The sequence below is a fragment of the Corylus avellana genome, chromosome 7 (genome assembly GCF_965113065.1).
Source record: "Corylus avellana chromosome 7, dhCorAvel1.hap1.2, whole genome shotgun sequence".
NCBI lineage: Eukaryota > Viridiplantae > Streptophyta > Magnoliopsida > Fagales > Betulaceae > Corylus > Corylus avellana.
This window is the reverse complement of record NC_142496.1, coordinates 8,348,264-8,365,549: the sequence shown is the minus strand read 5'-3', so window position 1 is coordinate 8,365,549 and position 17,286 is coordinate 8,348,264. Positions and strand designations below refer to the sequence as shown.

Sequence of the window (17,286 nt, the reverse complement as noted above, 5' to 3'; positions counted from 1 at the left end):
TGATGGCCCCAAAGTCAGTATGCTTTATCAAGTAGCATCATCAATCATCTTTCGGCGTAGCTCAAAGTACACAATGCCATATCAGCGCAAGAAGTCTGTTTTGTGTTAAAATATTAATTAAATGATTAAATTAACCATTTCTTATCAATTTAAACTTTTAGAAAAGTGATGATTTAACATGTTATCTTAGATTGTTGTTCTTTCATTTAAAATTTTACTATCTATAATTTTTGAGTTATTATCTTGAAAAACTAATACCATATTGGTGGCGCAATGATAACAGAAATCCTCTGTGAAGAATAATAACCTTTTCTTTAAAGGCAGGCCTGAGTCCACAATGATTTGCATGGCATTGGCACTTTGTACTTCACATATTTTTTGGTAAATCCAGCCACTTCAGGTGAGAAAAAGTAATGCCCTTTCCATCATGATAACGTTTTAAGCATGGAGAAGGAACTGCTCCACACCATTGACTATCATAAGTATATAAAAGAGGACTGAACCTATCCCCCTTTATATTATTATGGAACAATTTTTATGTATATTTTAATTAATTTCTCTCTCTCTCTCTCTCTCTCTATATATATATATATATATATATATATATATGCAGAGCAGGAATGTGGGTGTGGTGCCTTTCGGTGATGCTGATGTGAGCAATTGCTGCATTTTGATTACAGCTTCATATTGTGGAGCCACATGCCCTTATCATTAGTTTGACCTGCACTATGAGTTTTGTGTATGTAATCAATGATTATAGTCACTAATCATCATGAACCTCGTTGTCGGTACTGCTACCACAATTTGTCCCTTAAGCTTTTGTCCTGGTGAGAAATTCTAAAAGCAACCAGGATGCTTACTGCTGGTGGAATAATAAGAGGATAAGATGAGAAGACTTGTGCTGCATATCAGCATAAATGCATGTTATGCTGGCACATGTACTCGGCTTTTGCCTTCTCGACAGAACATCTTAAAAAGCGCTAGTCGAATCTGTGCGCCTATGAGTGTTTTTATAAATTACTCACTTCATATAAACTATTCATCTTCTCAATCAGGTACCAGAGTGTTAAAATATGGGGAAACTTCATTTTAGATACTTAAACTACCGTACGTTTTGAAAAACTCTCAATTTAACCACCTGAACTTTTAATTTGATTCAATTGATCCCTCCGTCAAATTTTAAACGTTAAAAGTGATAAAATGATGTTTATACCCATGATTTTTTATAAAATTTCAAATTTACCCTTAATTTCAAATTAAAAAGTCATTTTAATTTGAACCCATTTTTTCCTCTTATTTTAAACAAAAATTGAAAGGTAATTTGTGGTATTTTTAGGCATTTTCATTAGAAGTTAATTGCTAAAACTAATGGACGGGGTAAATTGATTGAAATTCAAAGTTCAATGGTGTAAATTGAGAGTTTTTGAATTTTGGGAGAGTTTTCTCAAAATGCGCGATAGTTCAAGAGTTTAAAGTGAAGTTTTTCCTAAAATAAGAGAGGTGGCCAGAAGTTGACACACCCTAACTACTAGGGTACCAAGCAAAATGGGCCTAGACGGGACGCTCATGGCTTGACCTTAGTCCCACCTAAGGTATAAATGTATGGGGCTGAAATTTGCTCTTGAAGCATAGGAATATGTGTTAATATATCAATTAAATGATTAAATTTGCTCTTTCTTATCATTTTAAGCTTTTTGAGATAAATAGCGATTTACAAATGGTATTAGAGTAACCATGATTACCCTATTTCAGTTGTTGAAGGATGTTTCACAATCTTATCAATGTATTAAAATATGAGAGGTCGCCAGAAGTTGACACACCCTAACTACTAGGGTACCAAGCAGAATGGGCCTAGACGGGACGCTCATGGCTTGACCTTAGTCCCACCTAAGGTATAAATGTATGAGGCTGAAATTTGTTCTTGAAGCATAGGAATATGTGTTAATATATCAATTAAATGATTAAATTTGCTCTTTCTTATCATTTTAAGCTTTTTGAGATAAATAGCGATTTACAAATGGTATTAGAGCAACCATGATTACCCTATTTCAGTTGTTGAAGGGATGTTTCGCAATCTTATCAACTTAAGCTTTTGAAATAAGTGGTGATTTAACAATATGGACTTGGAATTGGATACCGGTTTCGACTTCTAAAAGTTTATCCGAGGGCATTAAGCTGTCTCAATTTACTGATATGTAATAATATATACATGATGCCAAATTAGTGGATTTAGGTGATCTATTCAAATACAAGTTGTGCATGCCTGACAAAAGAGGTAATCAATTAGACATTTAGACCCACGGCACTTGAGATTTCTTTCTTAGGCTAAATGTAAGAAAGTGGTAAGATGAGTTGGCTCTTTTAGGAGGTAAAGTTTAGCAGCAGGGCCATGTAGATAAAAAGTGTTAATACTTTTGTAAGCAATTTGCTTTTTTGCCTTTGTAGGCGCCTGCCAGTTGAGATTTCATTGTAGTTGAAGATTTGCACCTATTATATCTGCTTTAAATAATAACCAAAAATCTTATTTTCTGCGCAATCTACATTCCAAATGATTGGATTTAGCTGGCCACATTAAAGAGTAAACACTTGAAAATATATCTAACGATTCTATCGGGATAATAAAAGACAAGAAGAAAAGAGGGGAAGGTGAATGTTTTTCTCGCGGTCGACCAAAAATTACTTTCTAAATGTTGAGAGGAAAATATGAGAGTTGTTGAATAAGAAAAAATAAATAAATGAAATGACAAATTTACTCATAATTAATGAATTTTAAATAAATAAATATAGATATAATGATAATGAATCATAGAAGGGAGGAAAAGACATATTTTTCATCATTTTATATATTTTTATCATCCCTTCTACCAAACCGACATAATGAGAATCTTCGTATCCGTTCGGCATCCGATTCTTTTTTCATTCCTAAATTTTATAAAAAATAATAAAATCAAACTCATTTCTTGACATTAACCTGTTTGGCATCTGATTCTTTTTTCATTCCTACATTTTATAAAAAAAATAATGAAGTCAAACTCATTTCTTGACATTAACGAACAACTTTTTCTTTTTTTCTTTTTATTTTTTTAACTTTTTCGCTTAAAAAAATTGATAATTTCTTTCACTTTTATGTCACGTGAATCCATTCCTTTCTTCTTTGTTCTCTCAAAAAGATTCGCCAAGCACCTTGCTAGTCATAGAGTTTACAGTTAAATTGTGTGATCCAAATTATTTTTGTCAGACTATGTACATGATCATTTACAATAGCTTTTGGATAATGTATTAGAAGCATTCAAGGATTAATCGTCCCTAGCTATGAAAACACTTTTTTCAACTAGAAAAACAAAATTGTACTATACATTTTCTCAAGAACGTCAAATCTCTCTACTTTTTCTTAGGTCAAAAGTCATGTTTATGTTCGTTGAAGGTCTGCCATAGGTATTCTTTAAAGATATGGCCATGATCTATATGTTGACCTAATTTATTAAACCAGTAAGGTTAGAAACCATATAATTAGCACCTTATATATATATATATATATATATATATATATATTATGAAAATGGCCTTAATTATACTATTAATATTTGAAGGCCTTAATTTTATTCAGGGCTTTAGACAGCTGCCTGTTAGCATAACCGAAGAGCCTTCTCTACGGTTGCGTTCTGGGGCGGATAAATTACGTGAATCTTTTTGCCTTTTCTAAGGTTTTTTTTTTTTTTTTTGACTTTTACATGGTTGTTTGGTGCTAATAATCCATGTCCGAAAGACTAATAGAAAGAGGGTGAATTAAAATCATTAGAGCGTGAAAATGAATCATCATTGGTCTTACTGGGAGTGGTCCAGTTGGTCAAAATTAGAGTGCTTGATATGATTATGCGGGCCCTTAAAATCATGGTACTTTCACCTCTTTAATCTCCATGCTTGCATGATCACTAGTGCTTCTATTATTAATAACTCAAGCCAAATGTTGTCTTGGTAGTGGTGAGTGGTGTCACAATGAAAAGCTCACTCAAAAAAAAGTTCTGCAGGCCTCCCATCAATGCCTTCTCTTGTTGTTAGGCCATCAAATCTCCTTCCTAGTTCACCCAAAACAACAAAACTATAGTAACCATAACGTCAACCTTGCATGCTGCTGTCAAATCTGAAAAATTTACTCAAGAGTGTTTGCTGATATTAAAATTTGAAGTCATTTCTCTGAGTTTACGAGTCAGTTTGAATTTGCAATTTCAAAACGTGTGATTTTAAAAATAGTAACTTGAAAATCACAATGCTAAACGCATGGTTAGACTGTAAGCTCTGCTTGGTGTATGAAAATTGGATCCAATAAAGTGCACCAATCCTGATGGATGAAGCACTTGTTGTAATAGAACCAAGCATATTGTACTACATGATTTCAGGCTTCGGAGTTATTCATTACTCATTAGGCACGCCTGTGTATCAACTTTTTGCAGAAAATGGTGTCCAAGAGAGTAAAAGGAAGTCACTTTCATTTATGTCAAAGATCCTAACCAAAACTGTATAGCAATATGATGAAAGACAAAACAAAAAACATTCGTTGGAGGTATACAGGTGATGCCACTGTTGCTTTGGCATAAGCTCCATGGAAAGTTGAAACGATCATATTTTTTATGGGTCATGTTTTTGTGAAGGATTAGGGGAAATCGTTTCAATAACAAGCAGTTGAATAATCAATGCTTTGTAGTGTTCCTATTGAAATTGATTTGGATGGCCTTCATTTAGCAATAGCATATATGGATTGAAAGGAACTGGTCTCATGAACTTTGTTGAAGATATAAGGGTTTGAGCTACATAGAGGAAGATAAAAGATACAGAGATCAATCAAAGGCTTTGCCAAACCTGGGGAATGTGGTTTGCTAAGCTCCAACCTAGTTAAATGCTTAGAAGAGAAAGCAAATTTCAATTTCTTACTCCCAGTGAAATGACCCTTTGCCTAATTCTCCTTTTATATTTGTGCCTAAAAGAATATAAATGGTTATCAAGAGGCACTAGCCAAAACTCCTCTATGTTTGAGATGTCTTTCCTCCACAGCAGAGGAGAACAGGTGAGCTGTGGTGTGCTCTATTAATGATGCTTTAGTTGTATGGATAGAGAAGTGGTAGAATTTTCAGGGAAAAGTTCAGTAAGTTAATCAAAGTCAACTTAAAATCAAACCTTAGTCCCAGCTGATAGCTGGCGCAGTCACATGGACTCTTGCCGATCTTTTATCCTTTTCTTTCAAACTTTTCAACCTACTTACATGAACTCTCTTGGTGAGTTACACATGCATTCAGTTAGTCTTGGGGCCCATAACCTCACCTTCTGTCACATACATACAAGGAAGTTGATCATTTGTGCTAGAGTCCTTCCAAAAAAGTTCACTTTACACACCTTTATTAGCATATGATTACCAGATTCACTAATCTTTGAGAGAATAATTCAACAGAGCTACTTGTCCTTCTCAAACCAGCAGGCCAGAGAAATGCACTCAAGGCAAAGGTGTAACGACTCAGAAAAAGCGCTAATACTCAAAAAAGATTAGTCAATTTGGAGTTCCTTATAATCACTCGTAAGGCCTAGTCTCATCTAGTAAAGAACTAATGTGACACTTAACAATTATGCACTACCACTCTATGTGGATGAAAGTGCTAACTACATCTACAATCACCCCAGAATAATTAGTCAACTTAGAGCTTCCAATAATCACTTATAAAGCTTAGTCTCACATATTAAGAAACCAATGAGGATCTGTTACCTGCAGGCTCAAAAAGGCCTAAAAAAGGGGTATAACATAGCGCAAAGCCCAAAAGAAGGCTTGAAAAAAATGGGGCAAAGCCTAAAAAATATGTTCTGAAACACACAACAAAGCCCAAAAAAGGTTATCAATATGACACCGTAAAGAACTAAGGCCCAAAATAATAAAGCCTTTAAAAACGCTGGTTGGAAAGGCCCAAAGAAATTCCAGAAAAAGCCCAAGTCCACTTTCGACACTATTGCGCAACTACGCCTCCGACATTTTGGAGGTGCAGGCTTGGCAGAAATTCCCTCCATTGGAGGAAAAGTTGGAGGTTTTCAAACTCCTCCGACTCTGGTACATGTGGAAAGCGAAAAGGGGCTTTCCAACTCCAACAGAGTCGGTGCAAACCCCTATACAGGACCTATCTAATGAGAAATGTCACAAACAATTTATATTCAAATAGCAATGATGATAACAAAGTCGACCATTACTACAAGAGGATGGAATTCACTAAAATAAATATTATTAGAATCCTTGAACCAGATGTCTCACCTGCAGACACATCAATCCAAGCACAGATAAGTTCTGCCCCTCATAAAATATGGGCCAGACAGGCTACCCATAGTTCAAAGCAGGAGAATCATATAAACGCTGCTCACAGTCCAGAGGTAAGGAAGCAACCAAAAAGTGCCAGTTCTGCAGGTGATTTGGTATAGTTAGCAACTTAGCATAGAAAAGTGAAAATAGTACCATACAGTTAGCATAGGGAAATTGAACATAATGCTACAATTTTACTACAATTTCTCAGTTGAATACACTACAGCATGAAAATCAATGGTAATATACTTTTGGCCAATGTTTTTTCTCATATAAATGGGAGAAAAGGTAAGTAACTCTTTTTTACCCCCAAATGTTTTGGGCTGAGACATACAGATGAACTTATATTGGCTGAACAGAGAGCTGTGATTATGGAGAAGAAAAAGGTCTGTTCAAAAGTAGCTTCTCTTATGTACAATGACCAAAAAGTGACCCATATGAGAACTTTTGTAATCAATGCTTTCATCATCATTGTTCCTCTCCTTTCTTTTTCCACCTTCTAATTGCCAACTGTTGTTGGTCAGTACTTTCAAATAGATTTTCTTATCCACCTAATATAAGGAAAATTTCATCCACAGTTCAGTTTTTATTGGAACTTTAAAAAGCTATTAAGAAGTACTAATACTGCCATAGCATTGTTGCCCTACTGTTTGTGATTTTTACGTGATAAAAAATAATCGAGGAAAAAGAAATGCTTGAGAATGTGATCTCAAGGATAAGGCATGTCAATACCCACAAAAAGAGTGACATGAACAGATGCCAAACTAGTCTCATGAGCACATAATGTACAGCACTCCCTGTTCTTCAGTTAGGTTCAAAAGACACCCAGCTATTTTTTACAATGGAAGTTATTTACTAACAGAAACATTATTAAAAATTTCTTAATTTCAAGTTTGTGATGGCATACGCAACTGGTATTACAAGAAGGTAACCAAATAACAATGCCATGCTTTTACAAGTCCAAAGGATAATTTTTCTAAACAAAGAAGAGGAAGGGGAAAAAAAGAAGGCCCTGAACGTTTTGAGTTCAGAGTTAGAGCAAGCAAAACTGACCAACATTTCTATCACTTTAGGCATTTTATCAGAATTGTGGGGCCATTTATATATCATTTCAGAACATAGTCCACACCAACCCACCAAAAGATAATGCATGTATTATGATACGAAGTAGATTGGTAGTTTTTCTGTTGGCAAGTAGCGTATTCCAACATAAGGCTCTTTTCCAATCCTTAAGAAAGGATTTTTTTTTTTTTATTATTATTATTAATTCATTTTTTATGAACTGACCATCATAGGGGAAGTAAGGGTTTTGTAGACTGCAGCAATAGACGGAAGAAATTTTTTTCTGGTTAAAATATGCTCAGCTCAGAAATATTAGGTCAGACTGCAGGGATGAAAGGCTTTTGTTTTTTCTTCTCCTTCTTTGCAGGCTTGGGTGGAGACTTTATAATGGATATGGTGCATTGATCCCTTTAAATTCACATTGCAATTATAGATAGAGCTAAGTGGAAATTGTTCTGCGGCTAAAGTATGCTAGGCTTGTAAATATCAGGTCAGACTACAGGGACGAAAGGCCTTCTTTTCATTTTTGGGGTTTTGTGTGAAGACTTTTATAGTGGTTATAGTGCATTGCATCCCATTTATTTTGGAAACTCAAAGCAACAGCTTGATGAAGTTGTTTCAAGTTCATTATTGTTACTAGTGATGGGTTGTACAAAAAAATATCACATTTCAATTATAGATAGAGCTAAGTGATACGATCCTCCTTCGATTCTGATTGTCGTATAGAGTCCTCAGTTGTCTTTCAGATCCAGTCTTAGGTTTCCTCCCCACTCCAATCCAGTAATTCACATCGCAATTATAGATAGAGCTAAGTGACTGATCTTCCTAACCGTCTTTCTGCAATTGTGACTGTATTAAAGAGTACTTAATTGTCATTCAGGTCCAGTCTTAGTGATCCCCCATCCCTCCAGCCCTTACATTAATTGGGAACTCATGGTTGTCAATTCCATTTATTTTGATAAAAAAAAAAAAAAAAAGGATATGTATAACCAATGTACATTGTCTGATGGTGTCTTACACTAGTATCAAATACAATTTATGACATATTATGCATACAATATGTAGTATCTGCACAGTTCAATCACCTCGGTTTCTAAGCAATAGCTAGTTTTAAGCCCCTTTGCTCCATAACATTAATGTAAAAATTTAGGCATTCTACATTGTCAGCAATCATGTATATATAGTTTTACGTACTAACTCGCATACGATACATGGGGACAAGCCTAATAACACTAAATCAGATGCTGGCCTTGCATATGCAGAACAGAAATGGAAACAAACACTAAGACAAAAACTGAGACAATAAATTGGGGGTCACCAAGTCTTGACCAAGCATCTCACAGACAACTAGGCACTGATATCATATCAGTCGTCATCCGTCCTGAAAACATAAAACTTTCAGTGAGAGAGTCAACGAGGCTCTTATACAGTATCAAGCTCGCACATACTAAATCCAAATGTGCCCTACTTTGATTTCCTCTAATTATAGACCTTCTCTCAGCTGATGATTAGCATCCAACACCATATCTTTCAGATATCTATGTATCTAAAGAAACCCAATTTTAGTATGCTGATTTCTATGATCAAATTATTTACATAAAGCATAGAGTGCAGGAAGTTAATAGTCCTCTTTTAGGCAAATTCTATAATTCAAGACAACATTCAACCTAGGTTTATGCTAAAGTACTGGAAAAAAAAGAAAAATATGACAGAGATATCTTAAATGGAAGATGTACACGAACAGTTACAATAATACCTTGAGAATTCAATATGGTATCATTCTGGCTATGTAGCAGAATATTCTAAAAGTCTGAACATTTATAAGCTTTGTTTCTTCATCACAATTAAATTGAAAAGAAAAAACACACTTAGATGGTTTAATAATGGCATACCAAGCAATATTGTCCCAATGAAGGAAACCACCTTGGCCTCTAGAATTTCTGAACTTGTAAACTGAACCCGAGACTAGCCAAAGAAATGATTGAGGGTGTTAAAAAAAATGCCAAAAATTTATATTCTCAACAGGTTGAGATATCAAATTTGGCTTTATTCAAGAGAGAGAGAGAGAACAAAAGAAACAAATAGGCACTATAGAGTTTGAGTCAAGCTCAGGATTACCTTCATAACCCTCAAGAACTGGGTCTTCGGATAGCAAAAGGGGTGTATCTAGGTCAATGAACCTGTTATAGCAAATCACTACTTAGATCTCAAAACACCAGTATAGATGGAAATGCAAATACATGTAAAAAAACATATATAGGTATGTTTATTTGAAAAAAAAAAGGATTATGATATTTACTTGAAACACCCAAGCCCAGCAGCAAGGTGGCCAGCAAAGCCCATGGCTAATCTAGTCTCAACCATACCACCAATCATCAGATCTAACCCTGACGCCCTTGCCACCTCAATAATCTCAAGAGCTCCCACAACCCCAACTTTGGCAAGCTTAATGTTAATGACATCCGCAAGTTTTTCTTGGACTATTTTCTTAACGTCAGCTAGACTCCGACAGCTTTCATCAGCTGCAACAGATACCCCATATTTGTTTTTTGCGATGTCAGTAACATGACCAAGACCTTCCCAATCATCTCTATGAACAGGTTGTTCAAAAAGAATAGGAGTGACACCCATTTCTGCAGGAAAAGTAAAAGTTTAAATTAGTTTCATTGTCTAAAGGAGCACAAATTTTAAGGGAGGATGAATGTAGAACACGCACATTCTAGTATACAGAATAATAACTGTCTTTTGCAAGTTATATGCACCATATACCGTGTAATTTTTCAAGAACTTCAATTGCCTCCTCCGGTTTGTAGCCCTCATTAGCATCCAAGATAAACAAGCACTCAGGATGTGCCCCACGTATGGCCTGAAGAACTTCTATATCTGCTTTTAGATTCTTTCCTACCTTAAGCTTCAAAGTCTTGAATCCTTGATTGTTATACTTGAAAGCCAATTCAGCAGCTTCAGCTGGGGAAACAATTGGAATCTGCATGCCAGCAAAAATGGCTTAAACTTAATTCATGAGAAAAGTTTTACCGTTTCCTTTCCTCCAGTACTAGTTAATAATTACTTAAATTTCTTTATTACACCAACAGAAATGGACACCAAAAGTTCACCAGCCCCACTGGGTGCCTTCAACCAGAAAAAAGGAAAAATGACAATGAAAGAGAGGAGTTGACAATCTTATACTGCCAGAATAGGAACGTACTGTTATATCAGTTGTTATGGTATTTGAAACTCCACCAAACAGTCTCCACAAGGGTACACCAATGCTAGTAGCAACAGCATCTATCACTGCCATTTCGACTCCTGCCCTAACCTTCAATTGCAAAAACAGTTAAATGAGAAATTAAAATACTTTATATAATATAAATATGAGGCCACCAAAAATCTTGGTAAAACCACAAATGTATAAGGATCCAATAACCCTCCGTTTGGTAACTATGAAGAGATTCAAATAAATGAAAGGTAGATTTTAAATTTCTTGTTTTCTTTTCATTAGGATTCCTAAAAGCAAAAAAGTCAACGATCAAGCAATGTTCTTGTATTATATTGAAGATTTGAAGTTTTCTCAGCAGTCAAACACAGCCCAAAAGATTATCATTCAAATCCAAATAATGAAACAGTTACCAATCATCACAACCATCAAAATATGAACTATAACGTACACATACAAAGCTTCAACACCAAGAAAATCAAAGACTCCAGAAAAGGCTAAAATCTCAATCTTACTCACAGAAGCAAACTCATGTCCAGGAAGAACCCCACCAATCTCCGCCAACAACAACCCCAACGTCATAGCCGGAGTCCGCCTTAGCAATTCACAAGCCTCGGCCGCCTTCGCCATCGCCGTGCTTTGGTCCTCAGCAGTCACAAAAGGCAAAATTGGAGCCTCACCCCACCCCACACACCCATTGCTCAGCTCAATCCTGATTGCTACATTCTCCACCCCCTCCAACCTCGACGACGCAATCGTAAACGGCGCAATCAAAGGAACATTCAGTGGCCTATTCTCCGCCCTCTGCACATCAACCTCGAATGTCTCCATCAAGTTCTTGAACCTGAAGCTAGTCTTGGTCTCCGCAGGCGGTGTCGCCGCCATTTTTGTGGTGGAATTGCATGAAACCACGAAAATCAAGTGGGATTTTCGTGAGTCTCGCGGGGGATGCAGGGGAGAACTGTGGATGATATTGTTGGGTGACGAAAACAGAGACAGCCCTGTTGAGAGCATTTTTTTTTGTGGGTTTTACGTGGGGGATTTGACCGATTGATTTGGTTGGATGGCTTCTTGGGTTTGGGGCACTTCGACTGTGAGACAGAAAGAGGTGTGGAGAGCAGCCATTGTACAGGGGTTGGTTGTTGTTAACAAGTGTTGGAACAGAGTGGGAAAGAGTTTGGAAGCATTTTTTAATTCAGATATCAATATTTTAAGACACCATTTTCATGTTATTTTTTTGTCTTTATTGTAAGTGAGACGCTTGTTTACGTTGGAAGCACATGTTTGTCGTACGTTGCTTTAAATCGAATGATGACGATCATGGAAGCCATGTTCACAATCACAAGTTTCTCTCAGGTTCGCTGTCGATCTCTCTGCTGTTATGAATCTTCATACATATATAGACTTCATAAACAAACATCTCTGATCTCACTCGCAGCTCATTTTTGTTTTAAAGAATTGTGAATGCAACAATCACGCTTGACTTTTAATAACATTTTTACAATTATTTAATGCATAGTTGGAGGATATCCTCCGTTTCAAGGATTCTTTTCATACTTATTATGTGATATGTGATAATCAATAAAAATTTTTAAATAATGATGATATATTCATCATGTGGGTATTATGTGGGCCTTTAAATTTGTTGAATAAAATCTTAATCACAAAATTACATCCCTCTTCTCTCCATTTCACTTAAAATAAAAAGAAGGATTAAATTTACTTTACTCTCCTGAAGTTTTAGAGATTTTTCAATTCGAACTCTAATGTTTAAAAATTGACAATGTACCTTTTTAATGTTTCAAAAATTTTCAATTTAGACCAGTTATTAATTTTAGTCTAATTGGGCGAAAATTAAAAAAAAAAAACAAAAAAAAAAAAAAGCATTGAAGGTAATTACGTAATTTCATAGATTTCCGTCCAATTTGACGGAAATTAGTAACGAAAGGTTTGAATTGAAATTTTTTGAAACATTAGGGGGTACATTGGTAATTTTTAAACATTGGAGTTCGAATTAAAAAATCCTTGAAACTTTAGAGGGTAAAGTGAATTTAACCCTAAAAAGAATCAGGTCCCATCTCTTGAGTGCTTTCAATAACAATTTTATTTTTTTTTAAAAAAAACTTCTTAAAAGAACCTCATCCTTTAGTTTACCCTTCCAATTAAGTCTAAGATTATAGTAGAAATTTGAGAATTTAGATACTAAAATTTTAAGAGTTTTATAATCACGTGAGGTTCCATTTTCTTCCTTCATTTCTGCAATCACTTTCAGTGTTACTCATTCCCTACCAAGGAATGCTAGGTGCTCTTATGATGTTGTCTTAGTGTCTTCTTAGTTCTAGGTAGATATTTTCTAAAAATCAAGTAAGAGAAATAAGGGTTATTTTCTTTTTTGCATTTAAAAAAAATAATATACACCTAGAACTAGGAGAATGCTTAACATTTCCCTTCTCTACCCATTAGCTATATGTTCACATACTTGCCAAAAAAATGTGATGTGTTATTCTCGTGTTCTTCTAGTGTTGTCCTGGTTTTAGATGGATATTATTATTTTATTTTATTTTATTTTTTTAAAATTGGCTTCACTGGTTCCTTATTTCTCTCACTTAGTTTTTAGAAAATAATATGCATCTAAGACTAGGAGAACACTAGAAAAACACCAAGAGAACACCTAACATTCCTCAATTTTTTTTCTTAGTTGATAATTAAAAGCTAATAACAATTTTATAACAAAGTTTGAGAAAAAATTTAGGAGTTTTATAATCACCTCTTCCATTTCCTTCCTTCATTTCTCCCATCACTTTCAAAGCCATCCTCTACCCATTGGGCCATTAGCTATCTGTTCTCATTCTTGCCAAAAACTAGTAAATTTTCTTAGTTCATAATTAAAAGGCAATTACACTCTTGTTTCTAATGAATAACCTTTATAACTAATTTTGGTGAAATTCAAAATTAGTACTCCTTGTTATCACCTAAGTTTTCAAGGATCCAACTTTCATTCATGAGCTTCTAAAATACATCTCCGGTACAAAATTGGACGGCCAAGATGCAATTTTACAGAAACGACAAAATAAGTCCCCTGAATCTTTTTCTTTTATTTCTCTTTCTCCCACCTCATCGCACTCCAGCAAACAATATCTTTCCCCGCTGCTTCATCAAACAACCTAAGATCCAAATCTGTTGGAGCCTTTTTCAGGTCCAAGAATTTACTACCCAACAATTTTCTTGATGGTTAAGTAAGGTCAGAGGGTCTTCGGTTAATACTAAAGACTCTCCGATACTTAAGTCAATAACTTAATATCTTTATTTTTGATAAATGTTAAGTGAGGCATGCAAGAAATGAGAATGAGAGTGGGTCATCAAAGGGAGAGAAATACGAGAGAGAGAGAGAGAGAGAGAGAGAGAGGGGTGTGTGAGAGGAAAGAGAGATTATGAGAGAGATGTGTGCGAGAGAGACAATGAGGGTCTCTCGGTGTTCCCCCCCGGGAGGGAGAGGCGTGTGTGAGGAGGAAGAAGTAAAAAGAGAGCCCTTCCTTTTTCTCCCTTTTATCCAAAGATGTAAAAAAGGTGGACACGTGTTATTAAGTGAGTGGATAATAGCATATGGTAAATAAATGTAAAAAAGTAGTCCCACTAGAGGAGATTTTCTCCCCCAACAAAATCCTAACTTTCTCACTTTGACAATCAAGATATCAGACTCAAAACCAGTTTTTGGATTACATAATTATAAAACCATTCTCCTTTCCTTAAAGCTCCAAGCTAGACTACCACCACAAGCTAGAAGAACCCCGGTTGGGGTTTTCTATATATATATATTTTTTATTTTCTTCCCTTTTTGATAGGAAAACTCCCCGCTTTGTTGAGGCCTTGGGTATGTATGGGAAGTCAGGCTGGGGGTGGATTTACAAGTACTGCATGTGATGGAACTTGGAAGAATGTTCTCTATGTGGGCCATGGATGTGTCACTATGATGGGTTTGCACATGCAGATGATTACCTCTGATTACCTCGATCCTGGCGCACAAGCACCCGAAATCAAAGATTATGTGGCGACCCAAAAAAACCTTCATCTCATCTCATAAACATAAATTCATCATATTAGAGTTATTAACTTGCGGCGGAAACATATAAACAAAAAATAATAAATAATTTAGGGGTGAAAAAGTCGGCGATTAACCGCTAACCACTTTTAAAAGAGGGTAATAAACATCGTTAACCGTCTCTCTCTCTCTCTCTCTCTCTCTATATATATATATATATATATATATATTATGAAACATGGTCCTTTTTGTTTAAAATTTTAAATAAATATAAAAATCTAGAAATGATGTCTTATGTAATTTGATATTATTGTATTAATTACCATATAAATAACATCGTTTGTTTTTGCTTTTTTTTTTTTTTAATATTTTCTTTTAAAAAAGGGTTAGCAATTGTTAGAGTTACTAACCGCTAACCGCCGGTTAACCACCTAGGTAGTTAACCGCATAGGCAGTTAGCGGAGGTGGTTAGTAGATTTTACTAACTCCATAGATGGTTACAGTTAGCGGTTAGTGGTTTTAGCCAATAACCGCTAACCATAACCGCCTTTTCACCATTGATAAACATCACTTAACATACAATAACATCTATATTTTAAACATTTACATTAATTATATCTTTACATGTTGAAAAAAAAAATGACTATACAAAAATGTTACAAGCGGCACACAGCCAAAATACATAATTACTGTCATATACAACAAAAATGGTGTACCATAAAAGATTTGACTAAACATTATTTAAACAAAAAATACACTTGGCATCCATGACCTCAACCATAGAAGCTCAACTACGAGGCTATCACATCATCATCAATACTTTAATCACCTGCAACAACAATCCTTTTGGAGTGATAATGCAGATGTAACTAGCTTCTTTTTTTTTTTTTTTTTTTCCGGATTGTTATAAATTAGCATCGCACTGTATGACGTAACCCTGACAAAGACATCAAAGCTTTAAGGAAGAGAGTTTATAACACCTTGGTCCTATAATGAGAAGAGATGAGTAACTCATAAAAAGTGAGTGGTTTATAAAGATACTTATGAGTGCTAAGTCCCACATTGTATACCTAGAGTGTGTTTGAAATTGCGTTTGAGAAATAGAGCTTTTTGGTAAAAACTTCATTTTTAAGCTTTTGCTAAAAGTGTTTTTTTTTTTTTTTTTTTTTTGCAATTTTTAGGTTTTTTGGATCCTTAAAAATGCTTTTAATTTTTTTTATCAAACAAGTATTTTTTCGTCAAACAAACTTTTTGAGTCTTAAAAGTATTTTTAAGCCTCTCAAACGCAATCCCAAAGATGCTCTTATTAGATGAATAAGTGATTTTAAGGAAGCTTAAATTTGATTTTAAGAAAGTTCCAAATTGATTATTCCTTTGGAAATGATAAAAGAAATGTAACTAGCGCTTTTTTTGTCTACTAATGCCGTTGCATTTTCAACACATGCAGTAAATGGATTAATATGGTCAACCATCTCCCGAAGATCATTAGGTAGAGTGAGGCCAATTAATTTGTCGGTGAGAACTGAGAAGAGTGCCATTGAATTGGTTATCCATAATCGAGAAAGTGATAAAAGGATGATACCGCAGGCTGCAGCTAAAGGGAGGGATGCACACGACTGTTGTACGTGGACGGACAAAAAAAAAGGAACTTTACGTCAATCATGTTGATAACGTCATTAATTAATGGGAAAAATATATTTTGCCACCCTCAAAGTTTTATCACTTTTTTTTTTTTTCACTTTTACTTCTAATGTTTAAAAGTAGGCAATATATCCAAACCAAGCTTTTAAAATTGTCAATATTGTCCGTCCGTTACACTAGCCTGTCTTCTCCAATGGAAATCGACCCACGCGCATCGCGCATAGGTTTCTAAGGACGATTGTCAACAAAATACTCTTAAAAAATGATAATTTACCCAAAAATAAAACTTTGGAGGGGCTGAAACCAACTCCATTAGAGTGGTTCGCTAGCCCCTAGCTAGCTAGCTGAATGGGGGTGGCTCTGCAACCACCCCTATTTGGCCACAAGAGGGTGGTCGAGCCATCACTATGGGCCGAGCCACTCTCAAGTTGGCCTAATAGGGTTGGTTGAACCACCTCCTTAACAAAATAAGGGTGGTTTCTAGGGTTTAGGAGTGATCGAACCACCCTTATGCATGAGCCATGAGGGTGGTCCACCACTCCTTTGGCCAAATTAATGGTGGAGGCCAAGCCACCACATACCCTTTGGGGGTGGTTTTGGCCATCCCTATTTGGCCACTTGAGGGTGATTGAACCACCTCTATTTTTTTTTTTTTTTTTTTTTTTGAGTTTTTTAATTTTCTTTTTAATTTTTGTTTTAACTGTTATTTTATTTTATTAATTATATATTTTTAGGGGTATTTTGGGGACATTTGTCCCTAAATCAATTTATGTCAGAGTAGATGGACAATATTGCAAATTCAAAAAATTTAATTATATTGTCAATTTTTAAACATTGAAGACAAAAGTTAAAAAGTAATGAAACTTTGGGAGTAATTAAAATGTATATTTTCCTTAATTAATTCTTTTAACAAATGACGTCGTCCTATTTAAAAGTGGGGGGGACAAGGGAGGCTCCCCAACCATGAGATATCCTATCTGGAAAACGCACCTGGCT

At 35.2% G+C, this 17,286-nt stretch overlaps 1 protein-coding gene across 2 annotated transcripts; it reads right to left on the bottom strand.

Moving 5' to 3' along the window:
- Positions 1–5,239: 5,239 nt before the first annotated feature.
- Positions 5,240–11,799, bottom strand: CYP77A5P (cytochrome P450, family 77, subfamily A, polypeptide 5). Of its 2 annotated transcripts, XR_009440537.2 has the most exons (8): positions 11,130–11,799; positions 10,602–10,712; positions 10,163–10,379; positions 9,693–10,026; positions 9,512–9,573; positions 9,286–9,358; positions 6,287–6,430; positions 5,240–5,319 (listed from the first exon to the last, which is right to left on the bottom strand). XR_009440537.2 is itself a non-coding variant. In XM_059597638.2 (7 exons), coding segments are annotated over exons 1-7 (1,293 nt in total). In that variant the 5' UTR covers positions 11,625–11,799; the 3' UTR covers positions 6,171–6,429. The 2 variants fall into 2 exon arrangements, 1 of the variants encoding a protein (XP_059453621.2); XM_059597638.2 differs by lacking the exon at positions 5,240–5,319 and having other exon boundaries at positions 6,171–6,430.
- Between the last annotated feature and the right edge of the window lie 5,487 nt (positions 11,800–17,286).